At 46.0% G+C, this 17,460-nt stretch overlaps 1 protein-coding gene across 4 annotated transcripts in view; it reads left to right on the forward strand.

Moving 5' to 3' along the window:
• The first annotated feature begins 1,858 nt into the window (after positions 1-1,858).
• MCOLN2 (mucolipin 2) overlaps positions 1,859-17,460 on the forward strand; it is a 97,110-nt gene continuing 81,508 nt past the window's right edge. Inside the window, exons 1-2 of one of the 4 annotated variants that reach the window (XM_033917073.1) lie at positions 1,859-2,272; positions 11,555-11,714. In XM_033917073.1, the coding sequence (XP_033772964.1) occupies positions 2,100-2,272; positions 11,555-11,714 (333 nt within the window). In that variant the 5' untranslated portion in view covers positions 1,859-2,099. Of the gene's footprint in view, positions 2,273-2,309; positions 2,421-2,548; positions 2,617-11,554; positions 11,715-17,460 lie in introns of those variants that run through there. The other 3 variants (XM_033917076.1, XM_033917075.1, XM_033917074.1) reach the window with 3 other exon arrangements.

Raw genomic sequence — 17,460 nt, forward strand, 5'->3', positions numbered from 1 at the left:
TCTCTTGGAAGCACCTCTAGCCAGCCAGGTTTTCAGGATTACCATACTGAATATGCATGAGAAAGATTTGTATACAGTGGATCTCCAATGTATACAAATCTGCCTCATGAATATTAATTATGGCAGTCTTCAAAACCTATCTGGGCTGTGTGCCTCCAGGAGAGGATTTGGAATCGTATTATTCAATTTGCCACCATATATGTAGAACAGAAGTTCTCAGCCAAGTCCTGGAGAAACACCTAGCCTGTTAGGTTTTCAAAATACAGTACAGGTATCTGTAATGAATAGGAATGAGATGAATTTGTAAATACAGTAGGCAGTGCAAACAAATTAATTTTCATGCATACTCATTGTGGATATCTTGAAAACCAGACTGGCTCATTGTGTTCCAAGGACTGGACTGAGAACTCCTGATAAGAAGGAAGCTGCAAGATGCCAATCCTTGAATACTACCAGCTAGTTGGGGTTTCAGAACATCCATACTTGAGTATACATTTCCATGCACTTCCCCTGTTCTATGCAATACATCTCATACACATTCATTGTGGGTATCCTGAACATAAGGCTGCTAACTGGATCCAGATTCACAGGACAAGGATGATCCAGTTCTGGGCTTACCCCCATTGTATGCTGGGACTTGTAGTGTTGCTTTTTCTTAGGGACTGCAAGTTCCTACATGCAATGGGGTAACCCAAGCCTGGATCAACCTCATTCTGCAAATCTGGATCCAGTTGGCAGCCTTACCTGAAAACTTGAGATGCTTGTGATAGTTGGGAAGCAGAGAGCTTCAATAGTCTTGCTTTGGTGCCTGTATAAAACTGCAGTATTTTATCTTCTGCACTTCTCAGTTTGAGTACTGACAAACAGGAGTAGCTTTTTCCCTATTTTAATTTTTTTTTAGGTCTGTATATAGCTCTACTATATGTTCTGGGGGTTTTAAAGAAGCTAACTCAGAGCTTTCAGTTCACCCAGTTCCAGTAGGCACTTTTTAGACCAGTCCTGGTTTTTAGGTTACATCCTCAGTGCAGTGTGGTATTTGTAGTCCCCGAGTCCACCCACTGAAATTATTGCTTTCCAGTCCCAGGATGTACCAGAACATGGATGTCAGAAATGCTGAAATGTCTGTACTGGAACTGGGTAAGTTGTAAAGCGTTGTTGACTTTCAAGGACAGAGCTAATTAAAATGGTTTTATATCTAGAATGATATTTGACTACATATGTAAAAAGTGCTATAATAGGCCTACTAGGGCTTTCAAAACCAGCCCAGAGCCCCCCTCCCCCCCCGGTTAGTTAGATTTTCAGAATATCCTTTTTCATTTTCATCATGAAAATGCATGAGATAAATCTGCAAGATTTGGAGTTCTAGCACAGGGGTAGGGCACTCCGGTCCTCGAGAGCCATATTCCAGTCGGGTTTTCAAGATTTCCCCAATGAATATGCATTGAAAGAAGTGCATGCAAATAGATCTCATGCATATTCATTGGGGAAATCCTGAAAATCCGACTGGAATACAGCTCTCGAGGACCGGAGTTCCCTACCCCTGTTCTAGCATATGCAAAACATATCTCTTGCATATTCATTATGGATATCCAGAAAATCCAGCTGGCTGTAGGGCCTCCTGTGCAGGTTTGTAAAAAAAAAAAAAAATCCTGATTTACCATTTTTATCAATTGCTTTTTCGTTTGCTTACTTTGAGGCAATCAAATTGGTGCTATGAGAAGTTGAAGGAGCATAAAACTATGTAGGTGCTCAGCTGCCTCAAACTGCCACTTTTACCCAGTTCCAGAAGTGAAAGAATGGGCCAGTCCTGGACTTCTGGAAATCGCATCCTATGGCATCATGGGAACTGCAGAGCTGTTTTCAATGGGTAGAATCAGGGGCCTCAAGAGCCACGCTGCTTTAGGATTTGACTTCAAACCCAGACGTGGCTAACGTGAGCTCTGAACTGTGCGCTAGTAGTGAAGAGTGCCTGGATAGCTGGTTTTAAGATATTTGGGGTTTCCCTTCCCCTGGATTAAGCTGTTGAGCAATCGCCAGAAAGGCGCACTCTTAACGTGTAGGAGTCTTTCAAACTCATCATCGGGGGTAATAGTGCTTGCATGTTCCTGTGCACAGGGAGAGGTCCTGGGGCAAGCAGCGACAGAACACCCGGGGGCCATTCCCTTCCCCGGGCCATCCTGCTTCCTGCTCTCCCTGAGCAAACGCCGCACCTCCCCTCCAGCCGAATGGCTATCTCCCTGCAGGTTCTTCCCACGAGAACGTCCTCAGTGAGGTAAGTGTGTGTCTGCCCCGCCCACCGGGCAAAGGTTTCCGCTGCTCTTCGGCACTGCTTCCCTCCCTCTCTAACTGCGCAGGCGGCGCAAAGAGGGGCTCGGGTTCGAGTAGGTGAATGCGTAAAGTTAGCGCATGCTTTGGGAAATGTGAGATGATTTCCTGTCAGCTCCGCGGGGCGGAATGGGGTGGGGGTGGAGAGATCAGATCTATAGGCATCGAGTTGCAGGATATTTAGGGTCGATGAAACGATGTTGGTATAATAGTTTATTTGAAGAACAGGAGAGGTTGCATGAAAGAAAGTTTAATTAAAAAAAAATTGCGAGTGTATCACCGTGAAATTAAGTATGTTTTCTTTGAACCTTTTCAGTTAATTAACTTCTTGGCATTATCCAATTTGGAGGAAGAAAATCATTAGTTCTTTAGATTAATTTAGGCATTAGCTCTTAGCCCTACAGCTTTATATCCTTGACTATTTACTTAATTTTCTCGCATTTTAATAATAATAATAATAATAATAATAATAATAACTTTATTCTTGTAAACCGCATTACCATGGAAGTTCTATGCGGTTAACAAATGAAGAGACTGTACATTTACAGCGAAGTTACAATTTCAGTAATGTTACATTTAGGACGATACATTTTCAGTGATGTTTACATTTACATTTTAGAAGATAAATTTACGGCAAAGTTTTTTTTTCCGCTAGGTTGACATATACATTTGCTGTAAGTTACATGCTGCGGTGTTACTTACAGCGGAGAAGAGACTGGGGGAGAGTTGAGGTCAGAGGGGGAGGCAAGTAAGAGGGTGGATAGATCAGAGGAATTTGTCAAAAAGGTAGGTTTTGATTAACTTCCTAAATGTTTGATGGGGGGGGGGGAGGGGAATTGGAGATGAGAGTTGAGAGGCATTTGTTCCATTTGCCCGCTTGGAATGCTAGGGATCTGTCGAGGAATTTCTTATAGAGGCAACCCTTCAGGGATGGAAAGGAAAACAGGTAGGTATTTCGAGTACGAGAGGGGCCAGCAATTTCAAGGTAAATTGGTGAAGAGCCTGCTAAGGTTTTGAAGCAGAGGCAAGCGAATTTAAAGATGATTCTTGCCTCCACCGGCAGCCAGTGGAGTTTAGTGTAGTAGGGGCTAAACGTGGTCATATTTTTTGAGGCCGAAGATGAGGCGGACTGCAGCATTTTGTACTATTCTTAAACGTTTGATGGTGTTTTTATAGGCTCCCAGGTATATGATATTACAATGGTCCAGTATGCTTAAGATTAATGATTGGACCAGTAGACGGAAGGAGAGGTGGTCGAAATGGCGTTTGATGGTGCGAAGTTTCCAGAGGTAGCAGAAGCATTTTTTGACCTGGGCACTGGTATTAATCTTGGATCCTTTTGTAGGGCTTGAGTAAAGTTAAACGTATATATGTCTTTTTTGTCAGTTGTAATGTCAATCTTGATGGAATTTGTTCTTGTGTTTAACTTCTTTCTGTACAAGTTATGCTTGATATAAGTTTGAAAATGATATAAATAAATTAAAAAAAAAAATTGAAAGGTGATGTACCTTGTTTTATTTATTGGAATAATTTTCATACAGTGCTGATTAGTTTTTAGAGTAACATATAAATAAAAGAAATGACAATAAGGTGATAATTTTTTGTTGGATTAACTGAAAAAACATTTTTGGACAAACCTTGGAAGGCAGAACCACTTTCTTTAGGTCAGGTATGAGCAACAGTTGACAATACCAAAATAATACCTAACTGAAACATGAAGGCATTCTAATGGCAGTCTTGGGGGAAGGATGAGAGGAGCCAGAAGTTGGGCAAAGTGGATGGGTGAAAAGAAGGTGACAAAGCAGTATAATTTTATGGTTTATACCAGTGGTCTCAAACTCGCGGCCCGGGGACCACATGCGGCCCGCCAGGTACTATTTTGAGGCCCTCGGTATGTTTATCATAATCACAGAAGTAAAATAAAACAGTTTCTTGATCATGTCTCTTTAGCTATAAATTACAATATTATTATTAAGACTTAGCCAAAAGAAAAGATTTATAAACTATAAAGAGTTTTACCTCATGCAAAATTGTCATTTCTTTAATAAGACATTAACTCTTTTTTTTCTGAGGCCCTCCAAGTACCGACAAATCTAAAATGTGGCCCTGCAAAGGGTTCGAGTTTGAGACCACTGGTTTATAATGTGATAGGAAACCCAGATCCATGTTGAATCCTTTCAGGTGGGTGTCAAATATTTCAACATCTTAAATTCAAATCTCTTATATTCCTGGATTGTTTTAAACTTACCTCAAGGTACCTTATCATAGTCTGTACATAAAGTCGTTGATACCGTGCCAGAGCTTTATTCTCATCCTGAAGCTGTCACATGCTGCCCTGCTCTCTTGGTTTCTGTTTTTTTAACATTTGCAAGGAGTTAATCTCCCCTTTTTTTTCTGATTTGTTCTTTCTGAGCACAGTTCCTTCCTACACTCTTATCTTCCTTCTGTTTTTTGCCCCGGAGAGGGGATTTTTTTTTTTTTTTCCATTTGCCGCTGGATTTGTCTTTTGTTTGATGATCCTGCTGTTGCTGCTCTTCAGGACTCCTGTGGTCCCACTGGATCTTATTATATTTGTAGCCCAAGGTAAGCCGCTTCTTCTTGTTAGGGAGAGTGGGGCCAATGCAGCAACCATCTCTTTCTTTCCTTTGGTGAGTTTTGTGATTTGATTTGTGGGGTTTTTACACTTTTGGTTTTGTGGTTGGTTACTTTTCCAGGCTTGTCATTATGCTACTGTTCTGTATGGTACTGTATTGTATTACCAAATGTGCTGTCCAATGTAACCTACTGTGAATGTTAGCTTGTAACCTATTCTGAGCTCCTGGGAGGACGGGATAGAAATCATAAGAACATAAGAACAGCCGCTGCAGGGTCAGACTAGTGGTCCATCGCGCCCAGCAGCCTGCTCACGCGGCGGCCTCCAGGTCAAAGACCAGTGCCCTAACCAAGACCAGCCCTACTTGCGTTCATTCTGGTTCAGCAGGAACTTGTCCAACCTTGTCTTGAATCCCTGGAGGGTGTTTTCCCTTATAACAGACTCCGGAAGAGCATTCCAGTTCTCTACTACTCTCTGGGTGAAGAAGAACTTCATTACATTTGTACGGAATCTATCCCCTTTTAACTTCAGAGAGTGCCCTCTTGTTCTCTCTACCTTGGAGAGGGTGAACAACCTGTCTTTATCTACTAAGTCTATTCCCTTCATTATCTTGAATGCTTCGATCATGTCCCCTCTCGGTCTCCTCTTTTCAAGGGAAAAGAGGCCCAGCTTCTCTAATCTCTCACTGTACGGCAACTCCTCCAACTCCATAACCATTTTAGTCGCTCTTCCCTGGACCCTTTCGAGTAGTACCGTGTCCTTTTTCATGTACGATGACCAATGCTGGACGCAATATTCCAGGTGAGGGCGTACCATGTCCCGGTATAGCGGCATGATAAGCTTCGCTGATCTGTTCGTGATCCCCTTTTTAATCATTCCTAGCATTCTGTTCGCCCTTTTCGAATTAAATAAATATTTCATTAAGTAAGGTGAGAGAATAACTATTTCCTACTCCTCCCCCTCCCCCCCTAGTGGTTTGTCTTTTTATAATATGACCTTCAAAGAGCAGGAAAAGTCATCTAGGTTTGCAAAAACAGACTGGGCCCACTGAGGTGATTTGCTCCTGGAGCAGAAACGGAGAAAGAAAAGCCGATCGTGCATATGCTCGCTTTGCAAGAGCCGTGTGTTCGAATGGAAACCTCAGACTGACAATTTATATAGTGCCATTACCCTGAAGATCATACATCCTATTAGGTAACAGTTTGAGGGCACCAGCAATTACACTGACATCTAATGGTCAGCTTAGGACAGAGTCTCATCCCTTTAGGCAAAATACTTTCTCTGGGAATCGCTTCAATCTCTGTTTCAATGTCGGCCTCCCAGATCCATTTGCCGAAACTGAGGGCTCCATTTACAAAGGTGCGTTAGGGCCTTAATGCCAGCATTGAGCTAGCGTTATTCTAGAGGCATACCGGGCGGTTTAGCACGCGGTAATTTTGGGCGTGCGCTAAAAATGCTAGCGCACCTTAGTAAAAGGAGCCCCGAGTCTTCTTTCAATATTTCCCAGGACCTTGACTTCTTTGAAAGTGCGAATAAACATGTGGCTAAAGGTGAGCCAGTTGATGTAATGATGGGAACGGGCGGAAACTAAAGACTGGGGATTAGGGGGAAGCAGGGGAAAATGGGTAGGGCTCGGGCATGCCCAGTAGGGCCCGGGCACTGCACGTGCTCAGAGAGAGAGAGAGAGAAAAAAAAAATCTCTCTGAGCTATTGGAGAGCTTATCCGCAAATTGGGAGCTGTTGGGACAACACCCATATGTGGCTGACTATCCTGCTGTCCACGGAGAACCTATGTTACAGGTAAGTAACTACACTTTTCAGAAAACTTTTGACAAACTTCTTCATAAGAGGCTCCTGAGAAAATTAGAGTCATGGCAAACTTCACTTGTAGATTAGGAATTGGTTATCGGATAGAAAACAGAGTGTATGATTAAATGGTCATTTTTCTCAATGGAGGAGAGTAAACGGTGGCGTGTATCAGGGATTTGTACTGGGACCGATGCTATTTAACTTATTTATAAATGATCTTGAAATTGGAACAACGAGTGAAGTGATTAAATTTGTAGATGACACTAAACTGTTCAAAGTTGTTAAAACGCTTGCCCTGGATCGGTAGCATGGAATGTTGCTACTCTTTGGGTTTTGGCCAGATACTATTGACCTGGATTGGCCACCGTGAGAACGGGCTACTGGGCTTGATGGATCATTGGCCTGACCCAGTAAGGCTGTTCTTAACATATTTATCAGTGACCTAGAGATGAGAATAACTAGTGAGATAATTAAATTTGCTGATGGCACAATAGTTGTTCAAAGTTGTTAAATCGCCAAAGGAATGTGGAAAATTGAAAGAGGATCTTGTGAGACTGGAAGACTGGGCGTCAAAACGGCAGATGACGTTTAATGTGAGCAAGTGCAAAGTGATACATGTGGGAAAAAGGAACCCGAGCTATAGCTATGTATTGCTGGGTTCTGTGTTAGGAGTCACTGCCCCAGGAAAAGGATCTAGGTGTCATTGTTGAGGATAAGTTGAGATCCTCAGCTCAATGTATGGCGGCTGCTAAGAAAGCAAATAGAATGTTAGGAATTATCAGGAAAGGAATGTAAAACAAAGATGAAAATGTTATAATGCCCTTGTATCGCTCTATGGTACAACCGCACCTCGAATACTGTGTGCAGGTCTGGTTGCCGTATCTCAAAAAAGATATAGGAAAGCTAGGGACCTCCCTCCATTTCAAAATCACTGAGCTCTGGAACAACCTTACCGCCCCTCTTCGGAACTTGAGCTCTCTCCAAGTTTTCCGCAAACATCTGAAAACCTGGCTTTTCTCAAAAAATGTAAGTCTCCCTCCAATTTAGGAATCAAGGAAACTCTTATATCTTGGCATCCCAAGTCCTCTAAATTTTCTTCACACTTCTACCTCTAACCCTCTGTTGTAGTTCCTTCCTATTTCTCCTACTGTAAACCACGTCGAGCTCTACGAACGTGGAGATGATGCGGTATACAAACCTAAGGATTAGATTAGATTAGATATAGTGGAATTAGAAAAGGTACAGAGAAGGGTGACAAAAATTATAAAAGGGATGGGATGACTTCCATATAAGGAGAGGCTAAAATGGCTAGGGCTCTTCAGCTTGGAGAAGAGATGGCTCAGGGGTGATATGACAGAGGTCTATAAAATAATGAGTAGAGTGGAAAGTGTAAATGCGAATTGCTTGTTCACTCTTTCCAAAAATACTAGGACTAGGGGACATGCGATGAAGTTACTAAGTAGTAGATTTAAAATAAACTGGAGAAAATGTGTCTTCACACAACGTGTAATTAAACTCTGGAATTTGTTGCCGGAGAATGTGGTGAAATCACTTAGCTTAGCGGGGTTTTTAAAAAGTTTGGTTAATTTCCGAAAAGAGAAGTCCATAGGCCATTATTGAGAAGGCTTGGGGAAATCCACTGCTTATTCCTAGGATAAGCAACATAAAATCTGTTTTACTACTTGGGACCTGGGTTGGCCACTGTTAGAAACAGGATACTATGCTTGATGAACCTTTAGTCTGTCCCAGTATGGCAATTCCTAGGTTGTTAAGATGGCGTCGGCGTGTTCCAACTGCAATTTAAAACCCACTTAGCTGACTTTCACTCCTGGGAAATATTGAAAGAAGATTGAGTTTTGGGGAATGGATCTGGAAGCCTGATATTATAACAAGCCATTGGCATAGCCATGAGTGGGCCTGAGCCCAAAATGAGGGAGCCTTTGACCACTCAACAGCAGTATACTGCTGGAGTAGCTGGCAGAGATCTCCAAGCCCCACATGCTTGACCTCTCCCTGAAGGTGCCCAGAAACACCTGTGCACAGCTCTGCAGTCAGTGGCTGCTTCCCGAGCTGCCAATGCTGGTACTCTGTGCATGCTTAAGTTTTGCTGAATTATGGGATTCCAGATAGACTGGGTTAGCCTAACCGAGGGTCTTTCCAAGGTTACCCACATTCCTTTTGCTCGCATCTAGATGGTTCCATCAGGGTCACTGTCTTTCAGAGAGGCATGTCTGGTCAAGAGGTCTTTTTAGCACAGAGTACTGTTCATGCTGCTTGCAACAAGTCTCTTATGATCAAGCTCTGCAATATATTAGTTAATTTGTGGGGGAGGAGGGAGGAGGAAGAGCTCTAACCTGTACAATAGGAATTAAATCTTGAAGCTGACTTTTTTTTTTTTTTTTTTTTCTGGACCTTCCTTCCTTACCATTGTTTCCCCTCTTCTTGCCATTATAAGTCAGGTGAGAAAAATATGTGTTCAGTGATGTAAATAACAAATTAACCTTAAAATGCTTAGGCTAAACAATTAGCTACATTATGACTTCTCAGTGGCTCTAATTGTTTAAGTTATAAATTTTAAAATTAAATGGTGGCTGCACCAATGAATATTAACCTTAAACGTGAGACAAAATATAGAGACTTAAGTTTGCAATGTGAGCTACCATTAAGATGTTTTTTTTTTAACCACGAGTCCTGCTATTTTAGTTATGGCCCAGTTGCTAATATTCTGTGCCAATAATAATTTTGTTTAACGGTAGCCCATGAAGATTCAAGGGTGATCTAGGAAATTACAGACCTGTAAGCCTGACTTCAATTCCAGGCAATATAGTGGAAACTATTATAAAGAATAAAATTATGGAACACAAGACGAACACCGTTTAATGGGTCAGAGTTGGCATGGGGTCAACCAAGGGAAGTCTTGCCTTACCAACTTGCATCATTTCTTTGAAGGTCTGAATAAATATAAGGCTATAGGTGAGCTAGTTGATGTAATGTACAGTGGTACCTTGGTTTATGAGCATAATTCGTTCCAGAAGCATGCTCGTAATCCAAAGTACTCGTGTATCAAAGCAAATTTCCTCATAGGCCATAATGGCAATGCAGACAATTCGTTCCACAACCCAAAAGGTGCCAAGAAACTGGGAGGAAGTGCTTAGAGAATCTGACCGTGTTTTCCCCTATCTGTCCTGCTGGGCTTACAATCTAACTATGGTACCTGGAGCAATGGAGGGTTAAGTGACTTGCCCAGGGTTACAAGGAGCAGTGCTGGGATTGAACCTGCAACCTCAGGGTGCCGAGGCAGCAGCTCTACCACTAGGTCACTCCTTCACGTGTGGCTGTCGATAGTCGGTTCCGTAACGAAAGCGCGCAGGACATTGGCGCAACGACAGTCTCGCACAGGACTTATGCGCACCGCCTTCAAACAGTTCCTGTTAGTGCTGCGAGAGGGGGTTGGGGGGAACCCTACCACTAAACTCACAACTGTTCACACTCATGTTGGGGATGGAGGAGGGAACCCCGTTACACTGGAAATTTCCGTTTTCCTTTGGTTTTTGGGTAATCGGCAATTTTCAAGGTAGTGGGTGGGGGGGTTCTCCCATACACACCCCTCCCAACGTGAGCACGAACAGTAGTGTGTGGGGGGGGGTTTCCCCCACACCTCCATCAGAGCGCTAACAGGAACTGTTTGAAGGCGGTGCTCATAAGTCCGGCGCGGGATTGACGGCACGGAAGTGTAAGAAGGGATAGGGTTACCAGACATCTGGATTTACCCAGACATGTCCTCTTTTTGGAGGGATTGTCCAGGTGTCTGGATGGCTTTTCAAAACCCGGCACTTTGTCCAGTTTTTGAAAAGCTTTGAGCCCGGGGCCGCATCTGTAGGGCATCTGTACATGCATGGATGCAAGGCGGTGACGTCGCATGCATGGCTGCAAGGCGGTGACGTCGCATGCATGGCTGCAAGGCGGTGACGTCGCATGCATGTACGTATGCCTGCGATGTCATCGCGTCGCACCCACGCACGCTTGGAGGACCTGCAAAACGCGGCTCCGAGCTTGAGGAGAAGAGGTTGGGGTGGAATGGAGCGTGTCTTGGGTGGAACTGGGGAGGGCCACATGTCCAGATTTTACTGTTGTAAAATCTGGTAACCCTTGCAAGGGGCTTGTGAGGGTTTCATTTGATTAGTTACAGGGGCACGGGAAGCAAAAAGAAGATTGAGCCCTGCTGTAGAGGCTTCCCGTCCTTCCCTACCCCCAGCATATTGGAAATTGACATTTTGAATTGCCACGTTAGTTTCACTTCAGTTAGGATAAGCAAATCCTATTGTACACTGTCATTTCCTGGTAGGCTAACAAACCTTTTAGCTGTTCTTACATCCAGAGCTTGACAGTGTTTTCACAACCTTCGGGTGGGGGGGAGGGGGGTGTCTCTCGGTGTATTTCCTCAACTTCTGTAACCTGCTTGTATAAATGGCAGAGGGCAGAGTGCACCGAGATGTTTTCCAAGAAATCGTACGCCTGTATTTCAGATTGAAAGTGTGATGATCTGCTGTGTCTTTTTAAAAAATTTTCTACAGGGAATACAGTGGTTGCAAACAACTATGAACAGAGCAGTATTGACTGGCGGGGTTGGAGGGGGGGGGGGGGAGTGACGAGACCTGCCCTAAGCTTCCTGGTTACTGGCCCAGGGGAGTGTGTGCTGGGTTTGTCTGCACAGTGCCTGTACAGATCCCAAATCAGATGTTCCACCTTAAGTACTGCAGGGGCTGCCTCTCTAACAAAATTGTTCTGAGTTTCTTCTCCCTTTTTTTTTTTTTTTGCCTCTGGCAGAACTACAATGCATCAGCTGGGTACGGAGAGAGAGGAAGAGGTTTTACGAGAGGATTTAAAGTTTTACTTCATGAACCCGTGCGAGAAGTACAGAGCGAGAAGGCAGATTCCCTGGAAGTTTGGGCTGCAAATTTTGAAGATTGTGATGGTAACTACACAGGTAAAAAAAGAAACAAACTGTTTGTTGCTGTTTTAAAACACCGTTTTCGAGACGTGAAAAACCTAAATCCACCTGCTCTGTTTCTGTTTTCTGCTCTCTCCCATGACCACATTTTCGAACTCTGCCTAGGTTCATGGATTTATGGATTGCTTGCTGCAAATGTGATGTCTAAATTGATACATCGAAAATAGAGAATGACACGGTGAAAAAATTGGTCCCCGTCACCGCCCCATCCCCGTCTCACCATCCTCTGCACCGCCCCGTCACCGCCATTCCCTTCACCGCCCCGTCACCGCCACTGCCACCCCATTCACCGCCCCGTCACCGCCACTGCAACCCCATTCACTGCCCCGTCACCGTCACCGCTGCATACATAAAAGCCTCAAACGGGTACGATTTTAAATACTTTTCTTTATTTACGTATAAAGGAAACATTCTTTAAAACTTTAAAACTTAGTTAAATATTAGTTAATAACTATACAAAAACAAACACGACATGTACTTTTAATGCTTACAATGTTAGCCTACATGGTAAGTAGACGCGGCCGCTGTACCTAATCGCGGCAAAGATCTCCCTGCCGTGATTAGCATAGTGACCGCGGCTATGGCTGCAAGTCTCCCCTCCCCCCAGCGATCACGGCAGGAGGGCACCCAACCCCTCCTGTAGACCCCCCCAACGGCCCTCCCGACAATCGCAGCAGAAGGGTACCCAACCCCTCCTGCCGGTCCTCCCAATGGCCTCCCCTAAGATCGCCGGCAGGAGGGTACCCAACCCCTCCTGCTGGACCCCCCCCCCCAACGAACCCTCCCACCCCGGAACCCCCTTAGTCTTACTTTCCAAGTTGGACCGGACGGCTCCTCACACGTATGGCCAGCAGGCTTGCCTCCGTCCAAATGAGGCAGGCCCGCCCCTATCCTGCCCAACCCACAGGATCCTAGGGCCTGATTGGTCTAGGCACCTAAAGCCACTCCCGCTATAGGAGGGGCCTTAGGTGCTTGGGCCAATCAGGCCCTAGGATCCTGTGGGTTAGGCAGGGGAGGGGAGGGGCGGGCCCGCCTCATTTGGACGGAGGCAGGCCTGCTGGCCAGACGAGCGAGGAGCTGTCTGGTCCAACTTGGAAAGTAAGACTAAGGGTGGTGTTTCGGGATGGCGGGGTTTGTTGGGGGAGGGTCCGGCAGGAGGGGTTGGGCACCCTCCTATTGGCGATATAGGGGGCCGTTGGGGGGGCCGGCAGGAGGGGTTGGGCATCCTCCTACCAGTGATCATAGGGGGTCTGTTGGGGAGCTGGCAGGAGGGGTTGGATATCCTCCTGCTGCGATCGTCGGGGGGGCTGTTGGGGTAGGCAGGAGGGGATGGGTACCCTCCTGCCGCGATCGTTGGGGAGGGCTGGTTCTGTCGGCATGAAGGGCTGAGCACCTTCCTGCCGGCGATCGTCGGGGGGGGGGGGGGCGGGTTCTATTGGCAGGAAGGGTTGATCTGACAAATGAGGAGCCAGTATATTGGGGGGCGGAGTCAATGCGGCAACGTGCAAGTTGGATCGAGAGTTGGAGGAGACAGACAACATGGCGGAGACATCAAACACCCGGTCACGAACACGGTGAAACACAGGTAAATAGCGGTTCCTAGAAGGGGGTACATTGGCCTGCGGGGACAAATCTTTTCACCGTTTTTGCGGGCGGTGAAAACTTTTGTCCCCGTGTCTGCGGTGATTTGGCTTTGGAGTCTCCATAACCCGCAGCCAAACCGCAGCCACGCCGCAGCTCCCTGCGGGGATCGCTCCCCGTGTCATTCTCTAATCGAAAACCTACGTGGAAGATAGTTTCTGGCAAAACTTGAGAATGAATATTGCTTTGATCTGGATATTTATTATATAAATGGATTTATTAGGTTGAAATGTGTGTAGATTCCCCTGGGGAATACTATTTTTAAGAATGTCCTGCCCACAAGAACTTCTGTCATAAGAATTTATTTTATTTTTTTACAAGATTGTGGCATGTTGTTTTCTTGTGAACAGATGTGATCAAATGTGCTGTACTGGCAACCTCGTGCAAACACCCAGCTCAGAAATTCAGCTAAATTAATCCAAAATGCTACCTGTAAATGTTTACAGAGAGAATAAGGAACTGTATGCCCTTAGAAGGATTACATCCTGAGTTCTCTTGAAGGTGCCAAGGTTTTGTTTCTCAGGGCTATACCTTGCTGGATTGCCAGGCATAGATGAATTTTCGAGGAGACACGGGGTTGCAGAAATGTCACCGAATGTTCGATACTCAGAATTCCTGCACTGTTTTCTACAGCACAGTAGAACGGTGCAAGAACAGTGCTAAGAAATAACTTCCCAGTGTTCAACGCTAATAGCATACAGATCATATGCACAGTGGTGTTGCAAGGGTAGGTGGCACCCTCCTCTCCGTTCCCCACTCTTTCCCTGTCACCCACACCACACTCACGCCCTCCCTCTCCCCTCCCCCCAGTATCTCTTTAAATCTCCATCAGCACAAGCAGCTTCTCCGGCCTGCTCTCCCTCTGACGTCACTTCCTGGCCCTGTGACCTGGAAGTGATTTCAGAGGGGAGCCAGGCCGGCGCAAGCAGAAGGCCGGAGAAGTTGCTCGCGCTGGTGTGCTTTGGTGGTCTAAGGAGGAGTTTAAAAAGATATATTACTAAATGAAAATTTTTTTTCTTTTTCTTTTTCTTTGCTTTTAATATGTGATTTTTGTATTTCCTTCTGGTTATTCTATATATGAATGCTTTGATTTTCTGTCACAAGAGGATTCTTATAAATTTGGTTTAAAATGTATAAATAAAAATTATTAAAAAAAAAAAAATATTCCTCCAGCAAGGTCAGAGTTTGATTTGTGCGCTGTTTCTGAGCATTGGGAGAGAATAGCCAAGCACCAAAAGTCACCAATAGAGAATAACATGGGGACAAATTTGTCACCATCCCTACGGGATCTATCTCTATCCCTGCCCCGACCCTGCAAGTTCTGTCCCTGCCCCATCCCTCCAAGCTCTGTCCTCATCTGCACAAGTCTTGAACACTTACGATTTTAAAGTGTTCGAGGCTTGTGCAGATGAGGACAGAGCTTGCAGGGAAGGGACAGAACTCGTGGGTTTGGAATTAGAGAATGACACGGGGAAAAAAATTTGTCCGCCGTCGCTGCCCCATCTCCGTCCCACAGTCCCCTTCACCGCCCCGTCCCCGCCGTCCTCTTCACTGCCCTGTCCCCGTTGCATCCATACAAGCCTCAGTACTGCAACCCACCCTGCAGCGAGAACACCTCCTAGCCGCTTCTGCCATGCACATCCCCCCCCCCCCCCCCCAGACAACCGGCCCTGGTCAAAGGCAGAAGGAGTGTTTCCTGCTTGCAGCACACAACTGTGCCGACAAACCTCCCTGCCCCTTACCTTCGTGGCCAGCGATTTCTAAACTGCCTTCTTACAGCAGCCGGAGCGTTGAAGCTGCGTGTAGCTGCTGGAAAGGTCGTCTTTGATGCAACTTCCAGTTGCATCAGAGATGACCTTTACGGCAGCCACACGCAGCTTCAACGCTCCAGCTGCTGTAAGAAGGCAGTTTAGAAATCGCCGGCCATGAAGGTAAGGGGCAGGGAGGGAGTAGGGAGATGTTGGGACTGGGCGGCGGCAGCAGCAGCAATCAGTAAGGAGGGAGGCAGCGCGATAGGTGACCGCGCGCATTCCCTCCTTTAACTGTGGGGACAAGGCCATTCACCGCTCCACAGGGCGGTGAATGGCCTTGTCCCCGTAGCCACAGTGAACACCGTTTTTTCCCCACCGTTTGGCGGGTTGCCTGCAGCTAACCGCGGGTAACAGCCACCGTGTCATTTTCTATTTGGGATGGGGATGGAGATAGATCCTGTGGGGAGGGGGACAAATTTGTCTCCTTGTCATTCTCTAGTCACCAAATCCCACTGACTCCATGGCTTAATTGCAGTTGTAAACCAGTTTGTATAGCCTTCTGTGCTGACCCTTGACTTCCAGTCTTATCCCAGCTCTCCCACCTCTGTCCAGTTAGTCCCCTCCATGTGGTTTTCCAGGGAGCCTGATGTGGTAAGGTGATTAGAGGAAGGCAGTAGTATGTTTCTAGGCCAGAGTGGAGGAGGAGGAGTAAGATGCATAGAGGGGCTTGTGCGGTGGGTGAGGAGGTGCGGTTGAGCATGGCAAAGTGTGGATGTGTGCTGATAATGAACATGTGCACTCTGCTTGCACAGATAGACAAACACAAACACTTTATAGAGTGTGTATCATTTCTATATCTATTCTACATTTAGAAAGATCTTTCTCTAATGTATATGTAATCTATTTCATAAGTAGTATATATTGGAGAAATATTACAGAAATTATATATATTTCATATATACATAATTTCTCTTCATATTTCATAAATGAGAAACATTAGAAAACAATTAGAAAACATATAGAAAGATCTGTGTCTCTCTGTCTCTACTTCTATCCTGCAAGTGTTTAGCACTTTCATTTAAAAATATGTATACCATGCATTTGCAGTGGTAATATTTCAACTTGAGCAGTTTTGGGCTGATTTAAGATTGTGTTTATTTGCAGTGATAGTTCAGCATATATAACTACAGAAGGGGAAAAGCTCGGGAGCAGTGTGATCTCAGGATATTACAGTGCTAACACATGAGAAGATTTAGGAGTGGCTCAGATTGTGATGTCATAATGCCTCATTCCACCAATGCCTAAGAGTCAGCCTCATCAGTGATATAATGGCTGATTATATTATACTTGGCTCACATAAGAATTGCCATACTGGGACAGACTAAAGGTCCATCAAGCACAATATCCTGTTTCCAACAGTGGCTAACCCAGGTCCCAAGAACCTAGCTAGATCCCAAGTAGTAAAACAGATTTTATGCTGCTTATCCTAGGAATCAGCAGTGGATTTCCCCAATCCATCTCAATAATGGCCTATGGACTTCTCTTTTAGGAAATTATCCAAACCTTTTCTAAACCCCGCTAAGCTAAGTGATTTCACCACATTCTCTAGCAATGAATTCCAGAATTTAATTACCGTATTTTCACGCATATAACGCGCGCGTTATACGTGTTTTTACCTACCGCGCATACCCCTCGCGCGTTATACAAAATTTTTTTTACATAGTTCCCACCCCGCCCGACGCCCGATTCACCCCCCCCAGCAGGACCGCTCGCACCCCCACCCCGAACGACCGCTCGCACGCGCTCCCACCCGCACCCGCATCCACGATCGGAGCAAGAGGGAGCCCAAGCCCTCTTGCCCGGCCGACTCCCCAACTCCCCGACAATATCGGGCCAGGAGGGATCCCAGGCCCTCCTGCCCTCGACGCAAACCCCCCTCTCTCCAACGACCGCCCCCCCCAAGAACCTCCGACCGCCCCCCCAGCCGACCCGCGACCCCCCTGGCCAACCCCCACGACACCCCCACCCCCCTTCCCCGTACCTTTGGTAGTTGGCCGGACAGACGGGAGCCAAACCCGCCTGTCCGGCAGGCAGCCAACGACGGAATGAGGCCGGATTGGCCCATCCGTCCCAAAGCTCCGCCTACTGGTGGGGCCTAAGGCGCGTGGGCCAATCAGAATAGGCCCTGGAGCCTTAGGTCCCATCTGGGGGCGCGGCCTGAGGCACATGGGCCCAACCCGACCAGACGGAGAGTCGGGACAGCGCACGGAGAGGCGGGGCAGTGCACGGAAAGTCAGGGCGGGTGAACGGAGAGTCGAGACAGCGCACGG

Source organism: Geotrypetes seraphini, chromosome 12 (genome assembly GCF_902459505.1).
Source record: "Geotrypetes seraphini chromosome 12, aGeoSer1.1, whole genome shotgun sequence".
NCBI classification, from domain to species: domain Eukaryota; kingdom Metazoa; phylum Chordata; class Amphibia; order Gymnophiona; family Dermophiidae; genus Geotrypetes; species Geotrypetes seraphini.